This window comes from Cinclus cinclus, chromosome 4, assembly GCF_963662255.1.
Source record: "Cinclus cinclus chromosome 4, bCinCin1.1, whole genome shotgun sequence".
In the NCBI taxonomy this organism is placed as follows: Eukaryota; Metazoa; Chordata; class Aves; order Passeriformes; family Cinclidae; genus Cinclus; species Cinclus cinclus.
In genome coordinates, this window is record NC_085049.1 from 40,111,493 (window position 1) to 40,132,088 (window position 20,596).

General features: G+C 35.7%; 1 protein-coding gene across 1 annotated transcript in view; it reads left to right on the plus strand.

Annotated features, from left to right (window-relative positions):
• Positions 1–20,596, plus strand: part of TMEM117 (transmembrane protein 117) — a 179,581-nt gene that overhangs the window by 95,075 nt on the left and 63,910 nt on the right. The window contains exon 5 of the mRNA XM_062491152.1: positions 17,718–17,815. Within this exon, the coding sequence (XP_062347136.1) occupies positions 17,718–17,815 (98 nt within the window). The remainder of the gene's footprint in view (positions 1–17,717; positions 17,816–20,596) is intronic.

The following is a 20,596-nucleotide window of genomic DNA, read 5'->3' on the forward strand; positions in this document are numbered from 1 at the left end:
CAGTGTCTTCAGCTCTTCATCAGCCTCCTTTCTAGAAGCACTTTCTTATTGCCAGTTTCTGTTTTCTTGCACTTTGAATTAATTTTGCAGTGGCAAATGTAGCAGTGTAGGGGCAATGCAAATTACTAGAAAGTTAGCATACTTTTAGCTTTCTCATTGACTACCAAAGAATGTTTTTAGATCATTTTGTGTAACCAGAAGAATCAATGGAGAAAAACTCGTGGAAGACAAAATTAATCTTTGAGCTTCTACAAAAAAATCTTAAGCCTTGAGATCCTTTGTTTATTTATTAGGTAATTTTCTTTCATTCTAGGAATGGGAAGATATTCAATGAGGCAAATGTGAGGATGGCATGCTGCTGGGAGGCAGGTGGCAAGCAGGACAGTAAGGTGGTAGATAGTCCAATATAATAGTCTTCCCTGCCTTAGAGACTGGGGCAAGAGCTTGAGCCTGGGAATTTTGACTGCACTTGACTTTGCAGTCTGTAAACTGCTGCTCACACAAAAGTCTTTGTAGCACTGAGACTTATGGCCCAGTTTCATTTTTTCAGGGTATTAGTCCTTGTGTTGATCATAAGAGCACTGAAGACAGAAAGGCAAAAGTGCTTCTTCTTATGTATAAATTAATATTTTTGTACTTGCATGTGTAGTCACTAAAAAGCGACTACCACATTTAAGTGTTATTAAAAATTCACCACTAAAATACACTAATCTTTAATGTAGTTTTCAAAACTTTAATCCATCAAGTAATTTATTTTTCCAAAAGCCTACATCCTCCTTTTTGTCCTCGTAAGAGGGCTTAATATAAGTATCTGACAAAGGAAATATGCATATATGTATATATATGTGTGTAATACATCACACATGAAATCAAACACCCCTATGCTGGTTTTATGCTACATTGATTGTTAAACTGAAACAGCGAACAAATAATCATTTTTCTGATCACTTTAATCAATTGTATGCACCAGGTTGCAAGTAACAGATCTAAACATGTCCTGTTTACAGTCATTGGTAATTCTCAGCTTTTTTGTTGTTTTGGGTTTTGTGGGGTTTTTTGGTAATTGTGTCAGAAATGGGAAAAAAAATATTTAAAATGGTAGAAATACTGCTTTGTAATAGTGACTGTGGCTGTAACTTTTAATACTAGTTGTGGCTAAGGAACTGACACTGAAGAATCTGATTCTGCAGTCAGTCGTTCCATTACCTGATCCCCAGATTGCCTGCAAATTCTGTGTATAAATTGTTTGCAGGATTGTCCTGGATATTTCATAGCCTTATTTTTGTATTGAGAATGACTGATAGGAGACACATCTGTGTGGAAAGCCAGGGATAGGTAGCTTTGCAATACTGGAATCAAGACTTGTTCAAATTTATGTCCAACATTATAGGAACCCAAAAGTTTCATGGTCACTGGGGTGGGTGAAGATACATCACCAGAGGCATCTGACACAGAAAACCTTCATTCAACAGTGATAATCACCTTCCTATTTGTAGACCAGTACAGAAGAAGCCTCAATGAATCAACAGTTGATAGAACGTCATTCAGAGCAACAAAAAACTCAAGTCTTCTCATACTAAACTAAATTTAATTGCTGACTTCTGAATACAGGATTACAACATAGTTTAACTTATTCGCCTAGTAACTGGAATTAAATATCCACATGACGAATCAGTTTCATTACTTTTCATTTGGCATGGGGGGAAAAAAAAGGTAGCAAATCCATTTTTGCAAACCCAGCCTAAGAAGCACAAAGGTGCAGAGTGCATAGATGTCAGGCCCGGGTCATAAAAATGAAAGCAATGTTTCATGGTCCTTCATCAAAATTAAACTGCCTGTATCTCAGGAGGCCAAAGCACATTAGATCAGCTGCCTGTGAATCCAAGCTAAGAGTGTTTAGGTGGCATTGCAGTCCACTGAGAAGACATGCTGGTTTATATTGATGTCAGTTTAGAGTTTTCCTTGCTGGGCACGGTTCCATAGCAGACCAAAGGTTTTTGAAGACTCATATAAAGTCTCTTCAAATGTTTATCCAATGAGATAGTAAATCTTACAAATCACTAAGCAATTAGCCATTGCTCCTCTCTGTTTCTTCAATGATTCACATGGCAGCACTGGATTCTGTGTGTTTTGAAGATTAATTACTCATGAAAGTGAAAAATTTACAGACTGCTCCAATTAAGAGTATTTTATATTTAATAACTTCAGGTAGTATCTAATTTCTGCCTGTCTCAAGCATATGATAACACTGGGGTCTTAGGTGTGAACTTTCTGCTCATGGAAGCTGTGTCTTTGTTCTACCTTGGCTTGGTTCTTGTCCTGTAGGTTGGTATTTTATCTTAACAGCTGTTTGGATTGCCTTTCAAACACTTCAGGAATTAATAGTCAAGATGAGATGTCCTATGAAATATTTTAGTACCTGGTTTAAAGCTGTAGTTTTCTTTAATCTAGGGATAATCTACCTGTCAGTGTCAATCCTTCTTTCTTTTGAAGGGAGTGCAAACAGCTCTGAATTGGATCTTTATTCTTTTGCAACTACACACTACTATGTCAATTTACTAAGCTTATTTCAACTCATACTCTTATTTTTAGTGTTTTATCTTTACCATACTTCTCACTCTCTGTCTTCCATCTCACTCTCTTTCTAGAATCTCTTTCAGTCATCTTTGACTGTCTATTTTCTTATTTCATTTTCCTATTAAAAAAATGAAAAAAAAGTTTTCAAAGCTGATAATGGTCTTTATTAAACTTTGGGTTTACATAGGATTCAGGAAGCACTATTGCAAACTAAATGCCTGTATGTACTGCATTTTTACATGAGAAATGCTTCATACTAGACCTAAGGTCATACCAATTTTAGCTAATCTGGAACTGTGATCATATTTCATTATTCATCCGTTATAAAATATTTTTGCCACTATACAGAGGGGAACTGCAATTTTAATAAAAGTGTTTACAGACATTACTAGTTTTCAAGCATATATAGATAAAGTTTATATGCTTATAAAAATAAACCTTAAAAATTCTATTCCAATTTTTCAGCCAACTGACTGGGACATTTTCATGAGATTCCTGCTTATGTGACAAAAGAAATCAGGGAATGTGTATCTCAGCTTTATGCATTATACATATACTGAGCATCACCACTTATATCTGTCATTTGTGCCTGAAGTGTTACCACATTAATTCGCCTGGGTAGTAGTTAAACCAGCAGTATGCCTCCTAGGTTGATATGCACCTGGGCCAAAATGCAAGTGCATCAGCACTAGCTTAGTTTTCAACAGACTGTCTTTCACACTGGAATCAGAGTGGAGTTACCAGATAAAAGGTTACAGTGCTCTCACGCAAACAGGCTACATAATCCTGGGCGGAGTAATTTTAAAATATATATTTTTGAGTAAGGACTTATGATTAACAGCGAGAATTCAGAGGCATCAAAACTACTTTAAGGACTGGTTCAAAGGTGACCTAATGTAGTCAAGGCTGCAAGGATGAAACTTTAGTAAAGCGGAACATACATGTTTGAAAGAGAGGGGATATAATTTGAAGTAAATCGGCTGTAGATATAAATTTACTTCAGCTATTGCAGTAGTGGATATCCAGTAAATATAGTACTTTTATCTTTTCCCAGTTAATTTTTTTGTCTCATATCACTTGAGAATATGTAGTTATTATTTGAGAACACTAATAATAATCTAATAATCTTTGCCTTCTCTTTACAGTTATAAGGTAAAGATATAATTTTTTAAAGTCATTCTGTTTATGCTTAGTCAGTGAGCTTTTGTTTCTCATTTATCAACAAAAATTTCTAGTAGATATTAAGAAAATATGGTGTGGGCTCTGGAGGGCAGATTTAAATTTTTCCAAAATACAGTGGTTCCCTCCTTGTGCTAAGAGAGAAAGGCAAGGAGCTGGAGCTCAGCCAAATAGTCTACTCAGAAAACTCCAAATGATAATACTCCTGGGTTATGTTAATATCATAAGGGAGACATATATAAACATAGAATGAATAGAATAAAGGTGATTTCAGAGCGTACATCTAAGCTGGTTCAAGCATGTAAATGTAATCTGCATTTCATTTGAGAACTCTGGGAGAAAAATCAGAACTACTCTGTCCAAAAAATGAATAAAACACCTAATCTGGCTGAATACAATGGGCAATTTAACAAAAAAGTCAGAAGATAAGGGAAAATATTTTACTAAACAATATTTTGTTTTTCAGAGGCAAAATGGTCAGCATTTAAAGCAAAATAAGGCAGTCTTATTATATATTCTCCAAGGCACTACACTAAACTTAAGACAGCTTAGCAGCTTCATTGGAAACTGTTTACCATCATTATTACTTGAGAATTTACAAGTATTGGAGAACATTACTTTTTTTGCAAAAAAGAAAGAAAGAATTCAAGATACTAGTTATAAACCCTTCAAAAATTATGGCATGAAAAATGGACTAAGTCTAAGTAAGATGTTGAGAAGTCAACTGGTTTTCAACTAAAAATACCAGCCAGACAATTTTCAACAGAAGGTGCATGGTCTTAAGCAAAACACTGATTAAAATACTTAATCAAGTAAGCTGAGACGACAAACAAGATCAGCTGTAGAGCAAAGATTGTACTGTATCAGCTGTGCACACAGTATGGCTCAGCCTTGAGAAGTGTCCACATGGGAAGTTGTAATTGACCAAAAATTGTTGCTCAAAGGAGAATCTGATTAAAAAATCTGCTTTACACCATGTTGATAAAGCAGCATTTTTAAATTTGCAACATCTGAACATATGAGAAAACTAACTTTCCCTTTCATGTAAGGTTGGTCTCCTTGAGCTTTTTCTCCTTCGTTTTTTTGAAAGAATGCATTGGTTTTTGCTACAGTGTTTCTTAAAAATATGTATAAGGCAAGAGTATGTTTTAATGAGTGACCATTTGGTGATTTCCCATGGTCTTGTGTGTAGACAGTAGATAAAAAAACCCACATCTAACTAATGGCAATAACTCTGCAACCATGATGTAATGTTGGTTTTCTTCTAAGTGACATCAATCTTGCTTCCCCATGGGATGAATGCTTGCAGATGGCTAGTCATACATACGAAGACAAAAAAGAAAATCTGAAAAAAACCTTGATTCTTTTTTTATATGAGATATTAAATTTCAAATTAAGGTATACCATGGGCTGAAAAACAGCTCTATTTTAAGGATTGTGTTCTCAAACATCCTTAAAAGTGGAAGAAATTTCTTCCCATTCTCTTTGAATGTTCTCTTTGCCCAGAGGTCCTGGTACGCTTTCACTTCTTATTGAAGAAAACCAACAAAAGTATGAAGTTCTGCCTATGCTCAGTAACTAAGCATTTTGGTTAAAGACAGCTATTTTTTTATAGCCAAGGGCATGCATGTGAGAACACAATGTTACTACCAATCATTTCTAGCAATCCTTGACTTCCCAGTCTGCAAAACCTCTTATCTACTTACTATGAAATTGGCTGTGGAACGTATTTCAGCACAAGTCCAGAAGGGAGTGTGAAATTCTGTCCCTAGAGATACTGCAATTTCTCTCAGCTCTCTTTTTGCTGTAGCTCCTTTTCTGAAATCCTCTCCGGCAACCCAACAAGTACTTAAGAATTCTTCACAAACCCTTATCCCCCCTGTGTCTTCAATATTCTTCCCAAACAAGGATCAGTGTGAAATGTGTCCTGTTGTATCCATTAATGTTTAATAACCAGCTTCCCCTTTGGTGCTTACTGTACAAAAAAAAAATAATCAATATTTGGAGCTGTTAAAAATCTGTAATATTTTTCTTGACTCTACAGTAGCAGCAATTTTATCAGCAAGCCAAAGGGGAGTTTCATATGATATAAGAGTGTCTTACACTCTACTTTATTTCAAGGCATAAATTTGGTGGAAAGGCTGAAAAAACATGAATCTTCTAATCTGAATGAAAATAAAATGAAACTTAATGGTAAAATCTTTCTTAATTTGGTATAGCTGAGCCAATCACACAATTTTAAGGGACTAACAATATCACTTGAAATCCTCAGGGCCTTCAATATTATGATTTTTTTAATAGAGACAGCTTCATTTAGGATCTCAACTTTAAATATTTAATCCCAAAAGTTCCCTATTCAGGGAATAGCAACATTCATTTTGGGTTCTTTCTTCAGCAATGAGAATTCCTTGAACAATGCCAATACAGTTGTTTCAGCAGAGCTCTCATTAGAGGGTAGAAATGAGCCAAGACCCAGGCTCTCATTCCACAACATGAGAAGGGTCCCAGTTTATTCTTCTTTACAGCTCATCCATCCTGACTCTGACTGCAGCAAGCTCCCACTGTAGGGTCCAGCTGCAGACTCTGACTGTTCCTATTTCCTGCTGGACTGTGGCTGCAAGTATTGGTTTGCAGACTCTGAACTCAGCTTTCACCCAGCTCAGCTATGACTGCAAGCTCCAACTCCATCAGACCTCACAGCACATCTTTTACTGTAGCAAATCTCTTCTTTCTTTCAGTCTTCTTTGTGGCTCTCTACATGATTCCTTCTTCCTCAGAGCTCCTCAACGTCCTCTTCCCCCAACGTCCCTCCTAGGAGCCAACCCATCCCTTTTATCACACTTATCTTTATTAGTCACAGCTGTGACACATTAAGGGCCAGGCTGTTCCTCTTCTTTGGTAATTAGTACAACTGTGACTTATTGGGGCAAGGTTGCCTGTAATCTCTTCTTCTACACCTACACAGTTTAAGAGTAATCATTATTTCTCAGATTTCTAATAAGATACTACATTCTCTTGTGAATTTTTGATGGGTATTTTTGCATGTTAATTATAATCTGTGTTGTTAAAATTGCCTAGGTTTTCTTAATAAACATAATCCAACAGGAAAAATAATTGACTGACTTTTCAAAACAAAATATTTGTTATTCAGAGTAGGAAATGACTTTGCAACAGATTCTGGAGATTTTCTTCTGTTGAAGTGAAACTGGTACTAATCACCTTCCACGGAATAATTTCCATGCATACTCTATTCTGGAAGTAAGACCAAAGTAATTCTTTACCATTTAAAGAGGATTGAAAAAAACTGTGTCTTGCACCTCAAGTGCAGAATTGCACAGGAAATGGAGACAAATAGAAGGATTTCTTTGGTGGATTGTGTTCTCTGTGTGATTGTATCGTCCATATAAAAATGTAATGGAAAACAATTAATGATGCTGCCCACAAATCTGTCAAAGGACAAGCAGCTGCACATAACTATTATTCTAATTGTATAATCCCTTACAGTATGATAAAGAAAATATGGGAAAGAGCCCATGAGAGGTTTTTCAGAAGTGCTTAATGAAATTTTTCAGTTTGTTTTTCAGTAAGAGTTTTCATGAGAAACTTGTTTTGTGCAGAATTGTTCTCATTCTCTATTTAGAGTGAAAATATTGTCATGTAGTAGCTGTGTTTGCCTTGAGTGCAGAACAGAAAAGGCCATGTAAAGGAAGTTTCAAGTTCCCCTTTACTTTGAAGTTAAGGATTCTGGTAAAGGAATGAAATGGATTGAAACCACTCTGAGCTGTCAGTACATCACAGCTTTGAATCAACTGGAAAAGCAGCATGGTGTCAGCATCATGGAGATGGATTTTCATTTAATTAGGCACCTTGTTCTGGCAAGAGGAGACAGGCAAGTGTCTCAGCAGAGTGGCCTGTGTGTCTCTCATCCATTGCCAGGGGCATCCCAGTGTTCAGATTGTTCTCCTGTGGTTACATGCCTGGGTGCAGAGAGGTGGAGAGCAGAGAGTAAACATCAGAGCTTGAAATCACATTCTTCATTCGAATGGATTAATTCACTTTTACTAGGTCCTGCATTATGTAGAGCCCAGTAGAGAATTTTGAAAGATCTGCTTTTGTAACCCATATTTACCCTATTTAACAGTTGATCTGGAACAAACTGTGTAAAGTGAAATCAATTCCCAAATATTGAGTGTCACAAACATCCATTGTATCTCACATTCACTCATTCATAACAAGATACTCCCTCATCAGTCGATAAGTGGAAGTTAAATAGAGAATAAAATAGCAACCTCAAAATAATTCATTAGAAATATGCTATTGTCACAAAGTATTGTCACAAACATTACTTTTTTTGCTTCCTCGCATGCCACAGAATCACACTAACACTGTGTACTCAAGTGTTGGATTAGAGTTATTTAAAAATTTATTGTTCTTTTCATCCTTTAACTTCCCAAATATAATTAAAAGTTATTTGTAGGAAAGGAGAAGGCATGTGAAAGGCACCAAGTGACATGGGTGTTGTCACTTTTTTTCTGAAGAGCAAGAACTTCAAAACTGCGATTGTCAGAACAGCAAATGATGACCTTCTGGCACATCAAAACATAGCCTACACAGACACTGACAGTTTACAACTCCAACTGTGAGTCTCTGAGGGCATCATGATACAAATAAAAATGATGGCACTGCTCAAGAGTAATAGCTAATGGCCCATCAGAAAGCTGTCTGCATCTGTTAGAGCACATGGCTGTGTGCAAGTGTTACTGAGAAAATTGTTAGATGGAGATGTTGAAAGAAGAAAAGTCTGAAATTAAATTTGATCAGTAGAAACCTTTGTCTTGTGAACCTGTCTGGCATGGGATTCCTTCATGTCTTGGGAACTGATCTTTATTCCATGTCTAAGCCGATACTCTGCTCTACAGAAGGTAGTCTGGTTCCTGTTTGCCAAGTCCAGAAGAGCTGTCTTTAGAGATGTAACTACTCCTTGTCAGTATAACCAGAACAGCTGGCAATCTATCCAGAGCAGCTCAGCATCTATCTTGCATTGCAACAAAGGAAACCAGAATTTATTCCAAGTTTTTCATTGTTGCACATAGTGACCATCCTGAGTTCTAAGTCCTTTATGGGACAGGCTTGAACTTGTCTGTGATGGGTACATTCAGACATCAAAATTTTAGGTTGAGAGAGTCTCAGAGGATGAACCACAACTTAATTACTATGTACCACCATTTGGTATATAGTTTCATATATGATAAAACAAAATCTCTATGTTATGTGATGTGACTGTACAGCTCAAAACTGGGAACCTGTAAATGCTGAGGTAAATAAGGAAATGCTTGCATTCCTCCAATATTCTAAAATGTTATGGATCCAACCCTAATTTAAAAACTGCTCTTGAATTTTTAATAAAAATTCCCTTTCAGCATTAACTCATTTTGAACCTTCTAGGCTACCTCTTTACTAATCAGGTTCTGGCTCAATTCTTTCTTCAGTACTTTGGTTTGTAGATAGCAGTACAATGTAAGTCACTACATTGATTACATAGGATTAAAGAAAGGATAAATTGTGAAGAGTCTAATTTTGCAGCTACGGAAGATGGGGAGACTGGAAGGCTGATATTTTGCCTAGGTGTGTCTTTAGAATTAAAGTCAATGGATAATGCCTATAACACTGGCTAAGAAATAAGCACTGATTTTACTGCTTTAAGCAGTACTCTACAGCACAAAAGAAAACCAATGCACCTTTGGGATAATTCCTTAGAGAACTTTGCAGGTTTATTCTCAAAAGTACAGAAACACATCCTGTGGAATCCTAGGAAAGTATAGAAATACATTCTGTGGAATCCTAGGAAAGTACATCTGTCTCTGATATTTGCATTGGCTTGCTCTGCTCCCTAGGTTATGTTGCTCTTTTGTAATATGACTTCTCCATTCTCTAAAATCCTTCACTAGCTTCCCTCCAGACCTGCCAAAGGAACTCTAAAGGATTCCCGAAGTATCTTTGTCTGAAACAGTCTACTGAGGACAAAAGCCTAGTTTTTAGGCATAGGATGCATGAATACAGCCCTTTCCTATGACAAAACCTCATCTCTTATGAGCCATCACATATGTCACTAACTAGGTTAATGACACTTTGGTGAGAAGCAATAAAAAATGTAGGAAACCATGTTGGGCTTCATGTTATCAGACTTCCAGCAGTGTGATCATCTGAGCAGGTTCTGGTTTAGAGTGAAGAAAAATAGGTGCATCTTTAAAACAGAACCTATTTTGAAGTGAATTTCACCCCAGAGATGCTTTTTCTTTTCACTGACTATAAAAAGAACGTACATTGATTTAGATGCATGTGCCATGCGCACCAAGCACGGCCTGACTTCTGTCTCTGGCCTTTCACCTGGGCATCAAGCTCCCTAAATGAGTAAAGCAAACTTTCATGCCATGACAACCTAAAATGGAACTGAGCTGAATGCCTTGAATGAAAATCATGATGTGGTTTTATGTCTCACACTTTGTCTGTAATATGTGACATTATCCAGACCTCTGCTTCTGCATTTGTAACACTAATAAGGAAGCTGTAAAGCAAGGAAAAAATCTTCTCAAATGTGTTGTCAATGATTATATAAGCAGCAAGTGTTTGCCACATGGCAGCCAGGATTTTTGTTGCACATCTATACTGTGATTTGTGTGCACAGTAAGGACTTGAAATATGTAAGGAAACTAAATGGCTCAGCTTAGAGTTTTTCAGCAGAAGCTCTGCTTCAACTGCAAAATTAATCATAAACAGTTACTTATATTTATGAACTGTCAAAGAATTTCCATTTAAAAGAAAATAATTCCTTTTTTATTTTTATTTTTTTTTTCAATTTTAGATTTGGCTTTTAGGAAAAACAAAATTTATTTAGAAATTATTTCTCCTGGTATTGAAATACAGAGTATAATTTCCCGAATAAGTTGAATAGATTTAAAATAATTGCATACCAGATTTCTCCCCAACTCACCTTTTGATATCTGAAGTTTTTTATTAAATTTATTGTGGGCTAGATGTTGGTTTTCTGAAGCATTCTGTCCTAAATGATTTTGGAAATGGAAAGGAAGTGCTGGCAGAAGTGACTTTTCTAAAGTTGAACCTAAAGTGTATATATTTTTAGTTGTTCTTGCCATCTTATTGAGTTGTTATCCTGGTATGGATTGTGCAGAAACCATTATGACAATATTCAGAAAACCAAATCAAGACATTCTAGCTAAAAAAGAAGGGGCTTGCTGCTTCCTCACTGGGTGAAGAAATAAATTTGCATGGATAAGTGAAGATGGCAGTAATTAACATATGCCTCATCCATGTTTATACGGAAGTTTTTTAACTGGTTTTGGTGGATATTTGGGTGTAAGACAGTACCGATGTCCAAATGTTGTGGATTGGGAGAATAAGAGCTCATAAGAACAATACTTGGTGGAAAACATGCAAATGAACAAAATTGTACTGGGAGCCACAAAAGTGAACTGTAATATTCTTTATCCCTCATATTGGTTACTGAATTGTGACAGCAATGTAATGTTGTTTTTTGTTGTTTTATACTTATTGTTAGAACAGTATATGTTGGTAAGACAAGAACAATGTTGGCTCTGCTTAAAACAAGAAAACAATAAAGTTTATTGAAGGAGAAGTAATCAAAAAGAAGCTTCTTTTTTTTTTTTTTTTTTTTTTAGGGTAGAAATCAACTAAATTAGGAATGTTCCAAAATAGAAGAGGCATTAAAAACTTTAAAATCTAGTAGTGAATTTACAACTGATTAATATTTAGCTTGAAATATATTGTCCCCCCCCCTTATAGATCTGTAAGCCTAATTACAAATATTTGTTAAATTTGTTTTCAAACACACATTTTGTTTATTCCAAAATGCAGCAGAAGGGACTGAAATAAATTAACAGTCATTTCAGAAGAATGTGTAACAAAGTTCTTGACACTTCTGCTCAGCTGCCAAAACTTCAGAATTAAAAGAGGCATTGCATATTATCATGTGTGAGCTGTGTAACAGCTGAGGTATGGTCACAGAATCACAGAATTGGAAGGGTTGGAAGGGACCTCTGGAGATCATCTAGTCCAAGTCCCTGCCAAAACAGAGTCACTCAGAGCAGGTGACACAGGAATGTGTCCAGGTGGATTTAGAAAGGGAGACTCCACAACCTCCCTTGGCAGCCTGTTCCAGTTCTCTGCAACCATCAATGTGAAGAAGTTCTTCTTCATGTTGAGATAGAACTTGTTTCTCATTTTTGGCCATTGCTCCTTGTCCTGTCACTGGGCACCGCTGAAGAGTCTGGCACCATCTTCTTGGCACCCACCTTTGAGATATTTATATGTGGTAATGAGATCCCCTCTAGTCTTCTCCAGACCAAACAGGCCGAGCTCCCACAGTCTCTCCTCATAAGGGATATCCTCCAGACCCCTCATCATCACTGTGGGCCTCACTAGGGCCAAGTGGAGGGGTGAGATCACCTCCCTTAAACTGCTGGCCACAGCCATCCCAATGCACTCCAGGGTATCATTGGCCCTCCTGGCCATAAGGACACTGCTGGCTCACAGTCAACTCTCACCCTCCAGATTCCCCAGGTCCCAGGTCCCTCTCTACAGAGACACTTCCAGAAAGTCAGCCCCAGTCTGTGCTGGCACTTGGGGTTATTCCTCCCCAGGTGCAGGATCCTGATTTGCCTTCTCTGAACCTCATTAAGTTTCTTTCTGCCCAACTCTCAAGCCTGTCAAGATCCCACTGAATGGCAGCAGAGCCTTCAGGTATATCAACCACCCCACACAGTTTCTCACCATCTGCAAACTTGCTGAGTATACATTCCATCCCATTGTCCACATTGCTGATAAGAAAGTTAAGACTGGTCCCAGTATTGATCCCTGGGAAACACCACTGACTACAGGCTGCCAACTGGATTCTACTCAGCTGACCACAACCCTGTAGGTTCTGCCATTCAGCCAGTTCTTGATCCACTTAACTGTTCATTCATCTGACTCAAAATTTTTAAGCTTGTCCACGATGTTATTATGGGAAACAGAGCCTTGCTGGAGTTGAAAACGATAACATCATCTCTCGTCCCCTCATTGACCCATCCTGTCATGCCACCGTAGAAGAGGATCAGATTGGTCACCATTCACAGAAGACAATTTTCTCCCAGAAATCCAGATGAAAAAAGTATAAAAACATTTTCCCTATAGGTTACTTTTATACATCAAGTGAACAGCTCCACCATTTTTACAGATCTCAAAGAGAAAAGCAATGGATAAAAACTTTTAATGACTGAGTACTAAATGCTTCCATAGCTTGGTATATAATCACTGTGATGTAGTATAGTACTGAAAGACTGAGATATGATAAAGAATTGATGTGCAGTTAGTGGGACACCTATATATAGCTCTTACCTAAAAGCACATAACAGCAAAGCAAGGGGAGTGTATCCCCCTCAGCAGCATGCATTAGCTCTCATAGACTTGACACTCTGACTTCAGAAAACATAATTACTTTAACCTGATTTAGCCCCAGTTGTTTTTTTTTTTTTTTTTTTTTTTTTTTTTAGAAAAGGACTCACATACTTTTCAGAAACACACAGGCCATGTTCAGTCTTTGCAAAACTGTTGATGGATTCTTTTCATGAGGAATGCAATGTTCATGGTCATGCTGTGGGAAACTGCCCTCTGGCCTAGCCTGGCACTATGGCATCCTTAGAATTCCTGAAAGATTTTAGAATTTATGATATTTACTCTTATCAATGAAATGCCCCAGTTGCAGGACTGAAAATAATGAATGTTTCTTGTTTAGAGTTTGGGGTGAGTGGAGTACAAGTTATTCACTATTTAGAGGCTGAGTGTCAAGTGAAATTAATATAGTGCTACTTGCAAAGGGGCTTATGATTTAGAATAAGATATTTAAAATTATAAAATTATAAAAATTGAAAAAAATTAAAACTTCTAATATTTGAGTCATATATTTGACAGTGGTAGATATATTTTGGCAAATGCAGTTATTCAGGGTACTCTGTTTTCCAACAATAACACTGTGATGCCACATCCTTCTGCTGAGTAGTTGCACACAAACTTATTTCCTGCTATTTAATGTTGAAGTCCTACTGTCCATTAGACTTTTTGCTACTCATTGTGTTATCAAAATAATCCAAAAATACTGAATATTTCACCATTTGATTTGTGGTTTTAGGCTTTTTTTTGGTGGATCTGAGATTCTGTTGAATTCCAGAGGACTGCTCTTGCCCTGTTTTGATGATTTATCCGAGTATGAATAAAGCAATGAAAATGCTCTGTTAAGGGCTTGTCTCCAGTTCATGAATATTGCAGCATAGAACATATTGTGTCCTAAAGCCCAGAGTCCATTTCTCTAGTAAGAAACAGTTTCTGCAGCTGCTTATAAGAAGAAGTGATACTATTAAAGCAACTGATGTGCTTTCATGTTTCTATATTTGTAAAATGCAATTTGTCAGATGAAAACATCTTGGCCAGCAGCCTGTGCCACATTAGTTTTTTGTGGGTTATCTCTTTGTGCTCTGAAGATGATAGCATAGTTCCTGCTAGTGAAGTATTTGGATGATAGTTTGTAGGCATGACCAAAGTATGAGGTCTTTTTTTATTTTTATTTAAAAAAAAAAAAAATTTAAGGGAAGTTTCTCTTGCTGTTAACTTAGAAGAAATACTTTGCCTTGCCTGACACTCCCAGTGCAGAAGTACAGAGGTTTCCTCTGCTGTGAAGGACCCTGTGAGGTACAAGGTAGCATCATTTGACATGGGTGTTTACAGACAGATGTAAAGCATGTGCAGAATATCCTGAGCAATAGGCTCAAAGAATAACTGCATGGAAGGAATAAATGATCCTTAAGGTGTCTCACTGTTCCACTTGGTACATCTCAGGTACTTTGGTATCTTGTTCTTTTGTTGGGTTTTTTTTTGGAAGTTTTCTATGATTTTGCTTTCTGCACTCCTTATCTGATTATGTTACTTGCTCTGAATGACTTTGAATCCCAGATTCTTTCTTCTGTGTGATACAACATCACTTTTCAAATTATTGTATTATATCATAAGCCATCATCATAAGCCAGGGTGAATGGGGCTCTGAACAGCCTGGTCCAGTGCAAAGTCTTCCTGCCCATGGCAGGGTGGGGTTGGAACTAGAGGATCCGTAACGTCCCTTCCAACCCAAGCCTTTCTGTGGTTTGATGATTGTGTCAAACATCAGAAAGATCATATCAAAAGGAACAATTTTTATTTTTCTGTAACAGAAATATGGTAATCATAGCATTTTGCTATTAATGACAAAAATATATCTTTTTAAAACCATTATGAGTTAGCCTCATAATTAATGTGACTAATATGAATAGCTGATAAAGTCACATTTTACACAGCAAAATGAAAATTAAATTCCATTATATGTATAAGACATACTAATTATTAATGGAAATGGAGTTTTTTGTGCCATTTTTGTAACTTATAAAGCCAGGCAGTATGTGTGATACATCTTTGCTTATGCAATTTAATACATGTAACTGTTTCTCTCATGAAACACTAAATAAAATGAAAGTGTATACACAGTCTGTATGTAGGTGTCATTCCTTTTTGAACTGAAGCAGTGTAATTTTTGATTAAAGTATATTGCATCTCATTGTTCAAGAAAAAAATACATTACTTAATTACATTGTAAGTGACCTTCCCTATTTTATCTTGATTACGAAAGATGCAGGCAGACATTTACTAAAATGTTCAAATTTCTTTTTCAATTCCCATGTATCAGCAATGTTTTCAAACATAGTCCAGTAAAGCAGAGATAAATGTATGCTGTCCAGCAATTACATTGTGAAATAGGAATAGAGAAAGAAAAACACACATTTCTTTACACTAAATTCTGCAAATAAAATTTCTATTTTTTTCTTTTTCTAAAAACAATGGGTATTTGGTATATATCTAAAACTTGACTGCTGTATGACAGTGTTGAGTGCTTTTCTCCTGTGAGCTGTTTTCTACTGTGACTGTCCTTGACCAAATCAGAAAATGAATTTGATTTCTCTAATGCAAAAGGTAATTGGATTTCTCTTTATGGAATGCATCCCTTTAATGACTGTCTCTGCTTCAGCCAATTTAGCTGGAACTGACCCTACATTGATCTGGTGATATGACTTTAAATTAATGGTGAAGTTGGGAGATGAAAGACCAACTATTTGATATCAGAAAGAACATTTCCTGCCTCATATTGCCATTTTCCTCAGAAAATATCTCCATCTCGAATGTCATTCTTATGAAACATGCTCCTCTAGTAATTGGTCATAGAGCTGCAAATTGTATCCTTCTCCCACATATAATAATTTTCCAGAAAGCATCTGGATAAACTATTTTGAAACTTGAATAAAGCCTCTTGCAGTATCTACTCTACTTTGCAAATATTCATTACTATGTAGACTCTTCCTAAGAGGAATAAAAAAAAAAGTGTTATGAAAGTAGTGAATTAAATCATTACAGAAGTCTTGTTCAGCATTAAATATTTATTGAAATATTTATTTAGATAATTGGGATCTTATAAAAAATATTATAGCTTGCTGATCAGAGAAAATATTTATCCACAAAGAAGAGTTAATAAAGGCGGTATTTTAGGATATTATCTGTTCTTTGTTAAAGTTAGGTTTAACGGAATAATAAAATTTTAGCATGTGCATTTCTATTTATTTAACATAGCCATTATCCTTTGGACCCAGTCCAGGCTAATACCTTGAGCACTTTTAACCCCAAATGGACTTGAAGCCAAAATTTAGCAGTTGAATCCATTCTAAATTTAGTCATTGGCCACATGTTCTTTTTGATAAACACTCTTAATTCCATTGGTTGAAAGTGATATCTTACACTCTGGATGATAAACTGGATTTTAAAGCATCTGTGAAATTTTGTCTTCAGTTTTGAAGTTATTTCCTTCTGAAACCTTAGGATTTATTTTCCTTTTGATCAAAACACACAGTAATTTCCCACTCTACTCTGATAACAATGAGATAGAATTTTGTTTACTTATCTGCATTTTGAACCAGGTAGTCACCCCCACTCCCTTTACCTGATCAATTATTTCTTAGATCTTTACAAATGGATAGGTTTTACACTCTGGACCTTTTGCACAACAGAATTTGTGAGTTTATTGTGATGTAACTTTTGGTGCCTTTTAGTACAGTTAATTTGAAGTAAATGGATATGAAAACATAGCTTTCCAAAGAAGCAGGTGCCTGAGGGGTATTCACTTCCTTCACTGAGCTGAAAGTAATTTTTGATACTTTCATGTACCACCCAGAAGTACTGCATACATATGAGTCTCTGGACAGAGAAACAGATGGTCTCTTTAGATAGGAATTATGAAAATGAGAATAAATATTTCATACTTTTAATTTTTTTGGTAAGTTTTAAGGTTTGTTGTTTTTTTCTGTTGCCTGTCCCAAGGGTGCTTTTTATACTGATAGTGGGAATGGAGAGGACATTATAAATGTTATATAGTGCTTAAATCACAGGCTTCCACTCCCTAGTTGCAGTTCTGATTTTGAGAGTGGAAATTCTGCTGATGCTGCTCTCAGGGAAGTGGTTCCCCTCTCCCAGATTGGGCCAGAAAGCTTCACAGCCACAGGGGAATGTAACTCACATCCTGTAGACTGCTGTAACTTTTAGACTGGTTCCTCTTATCCTCTTATCTTTGGATGTCGACAGGTTTCATTGTTTCTCAAGGAGCTGCATGCACTTCTAGAGGCAGAATATGTAGCCCAATCTTCGTTATCTTGATTGCAAATAACACTGGACATGCTATTAGTCTGCTGTCCCTTATCATTATTAGCTGAACTGATGCAGGTGTGCCACACATGAAATAGAGATGTTCCTAAAGTCCTTGCTAGTACTGCCTTATGTAACACCATCGTAACTGTCTGTTATTTCTTCTTTCCCTATAGGTCACAGATATGATGCTTCAGGACAAACCCTACCCAGACTGGGGAAAGTCTGCCAGAGCTTTCTGGAAGAAAGGAAACATTAGGATAATATTATTCTGGTAGGAAAATAGTAAAATCAAATTACTGTAAACAAATCTTTTATATAACATTGAAAAACATATCTTCTATGATCATCTGTGGCAGAAAGAGATATGGTTGAACAAAAAAAGGAAAATCTAGTCTAACAAAAAATTAAACATTGCAAAAATGGTACATGAGTGAGGAATTCCTAATCAAAATACATGGGGCAGAAATATAATTTTAAAATTTATTTATATAGTTTCTTTCATTCTATTGTGACACTTCAAAATTGAGTTGCAAAATTTTTGCTATATGTGATAATATTCGGGTGTCCTACTGTAATTCCTTGTAATAAAGTAGAAATTTGTATTTCCTTTTGTGGTCATGAAATTAATAATAGCAATTTTTTGAATTACCTCATGAATAGGAGTTAAAAAGTCACATCAGTCTCAGATGATTAAGAAAAATATTAAAAATAAATGCAAAAACTTGTGAGGGTTAAGAGTTTATTTCACTTCAAATATAGCCTCTTCCAGATAAATTCCAGATGAGTGTAACAATTGAAACAAAACACAAATTGTGTCAGGAAAAATGGAAGATGGAATATATATTCTAAGAAGTAGTCTGAAGACCTTAAAGCTGAAGATTTAAGAACTACCAAAGACTTTTTCAATTATATCAGAACCTGAAAAACTTATGAAAATATCATCAGACCTGCTGTTTTTAAAAGAAAAGATTTCAAAAGAACTCTTACAGAGAAGTTGAAAGATTTATTTGTATGGAGTTTCCTACAGAAAATGCAATGAAGTATCTTGCACTTTAAAGCGAGCTATTATATTAAGTTGAGGCAATAAAGGAAATAAGAGAAATTTGAAAAGGAACTGGAATCAGATGGCTGATTGGATACACACAAAGCTTTTAAGGAACTGAAGGGCTTGATCTGATGCAAGTTTTATTAGCACTTAATTGCCTATTGAAAAATGGAATATTAAAATTTGGAAATTGTTTTGCTTTTTCTGCCTTTTTTTTCCAGCACACTAGTATTATCCTACTGGCCTGTAAGTGTGAGTTCAGTTTTAGTTAAAATGACTGAATATATTGTAATAATATATTTTATATATCATTATGTATCGAAAATAGAATTACAAGCAAAGCTTTAGATTAATTTCTGCTACAGGAAGCTGGGGAATCTTTGCTGAAAGAAAACCTCCTCTGATCTGCTAGAACTCTTTACACATGTCATCAAAGTAATGGATGAGGGAGAAATGCTTCATATAATTTATTTGGACTTTCCCAAGGGTTTTGGTAAAGTTTTTTACGGAATGCAATTAAGGAAACTAGTAAGACTAAATGTGCTAACATTTAGAAATCATCTCAGTAATTTGCAGTGAAAGTTATGAATAAAATAATAATTTTCTCCTACATTGATAAGGCTGAGGAATTATGGTGTTTAATGTTTGAAGTGGTATTCATTATTTATATACATCAGAAATATTAGTGACGTGACAGAATTTAAAGTTTAAGTTAATAATTTGAAAAATGTGTGAAAGAGGGATCTTAGAAAACTAGGTGAAAAAAATAATATGACTGAATACTTGAGTTATGGATGGGGATGGGGGGATTCAAGCAGCTCCTTATCATTGCAGAGGAAGATTCTGTCTCAGCATGCAGGGCAGAAAGGTAAAGCAGATGTATGAAAAAAATTCACAGACAGGTGCCAAGTGGGCTCCCAACAATTACAGTGTCATCAGAGCAAAAAGCTCAGTCTAAAACATCATTGATTTTTTTCACCCTTGTCTGAAGAATAGCTTTGTCTGAAAGACTGAAAAGGAGATTAGTTAAGATTTAAGAAAAAAACTTAATTGCACAAAAAGTCTGGAAAAATGGGGAAAAGTATTAAAAGCAAGGTGGCATGGTAGTTTTCAAATTTATATGCCAAATAGGGAGTATTATTATACTCCCTAATAGTATTATAGGGGGTATTTATATGCCAAATAGGGAGCTTTAAAACTGTACTAAAATTACTTAAATATTATTGCAAGTGATTTTCTTCCACTCTGAAATGTTAAAAATCTGTATTTTATTTCAGATAATACTCACAAAAACAAATCCTACCAAAAGTTCAATGTAGAGATAAGTGAAAACAAAAGGATTTTCATGCAAGAGTCTCATACTAAAGGGTATGGTCAAAACCTAAAGAGTGACATAAATGCTTTTATATTTAGCTTTAGGCAGTGAAATAAAATAGCCTTGAAAGGCAGTCTATATACTGTAGACATTGTTTATATAGTGCAAGTTAGACATGAGTAAAAGCAGATTTTTTTTCTCTACTAAGTAGGGAAAATAAAGGAGTGATAATGTTATGCATGGAAACATGGGGTGTTTGTATTTACTTCATTGTTGCTTAAGCATTGTGATGTGTATAGCCTCATTTCTGAAATGTCCTAAATGAAACATTCTCAACAGTGTGTCCTACACAGATACTGGTAGGTCAAAATCCATTTATTCAAGACATTTTCTAGTAGCACACCTATTTAGGAGAGCTAGTGCAATACTGTGTACTGTATTTTAATTATTCCTAGTATAGATATGTGATACAAAGTCTAAAGTGGTTGATGAAATGAAAACCTTAGATACAAATTAGACTTTTTTTTCCTGCTAATATATTTTTTATTTCCAGGTTTACTTTGCGAAATTAGAAAACTTCTGTAAATGTACCAAAGATGGATGGATGGTAAAGGTGGTGAAGGCACCATCCACTTATTTATCATAACTAATGTTATGTCTGCTTTGTTTCTCATTTGGAAATGTTTTCAGCT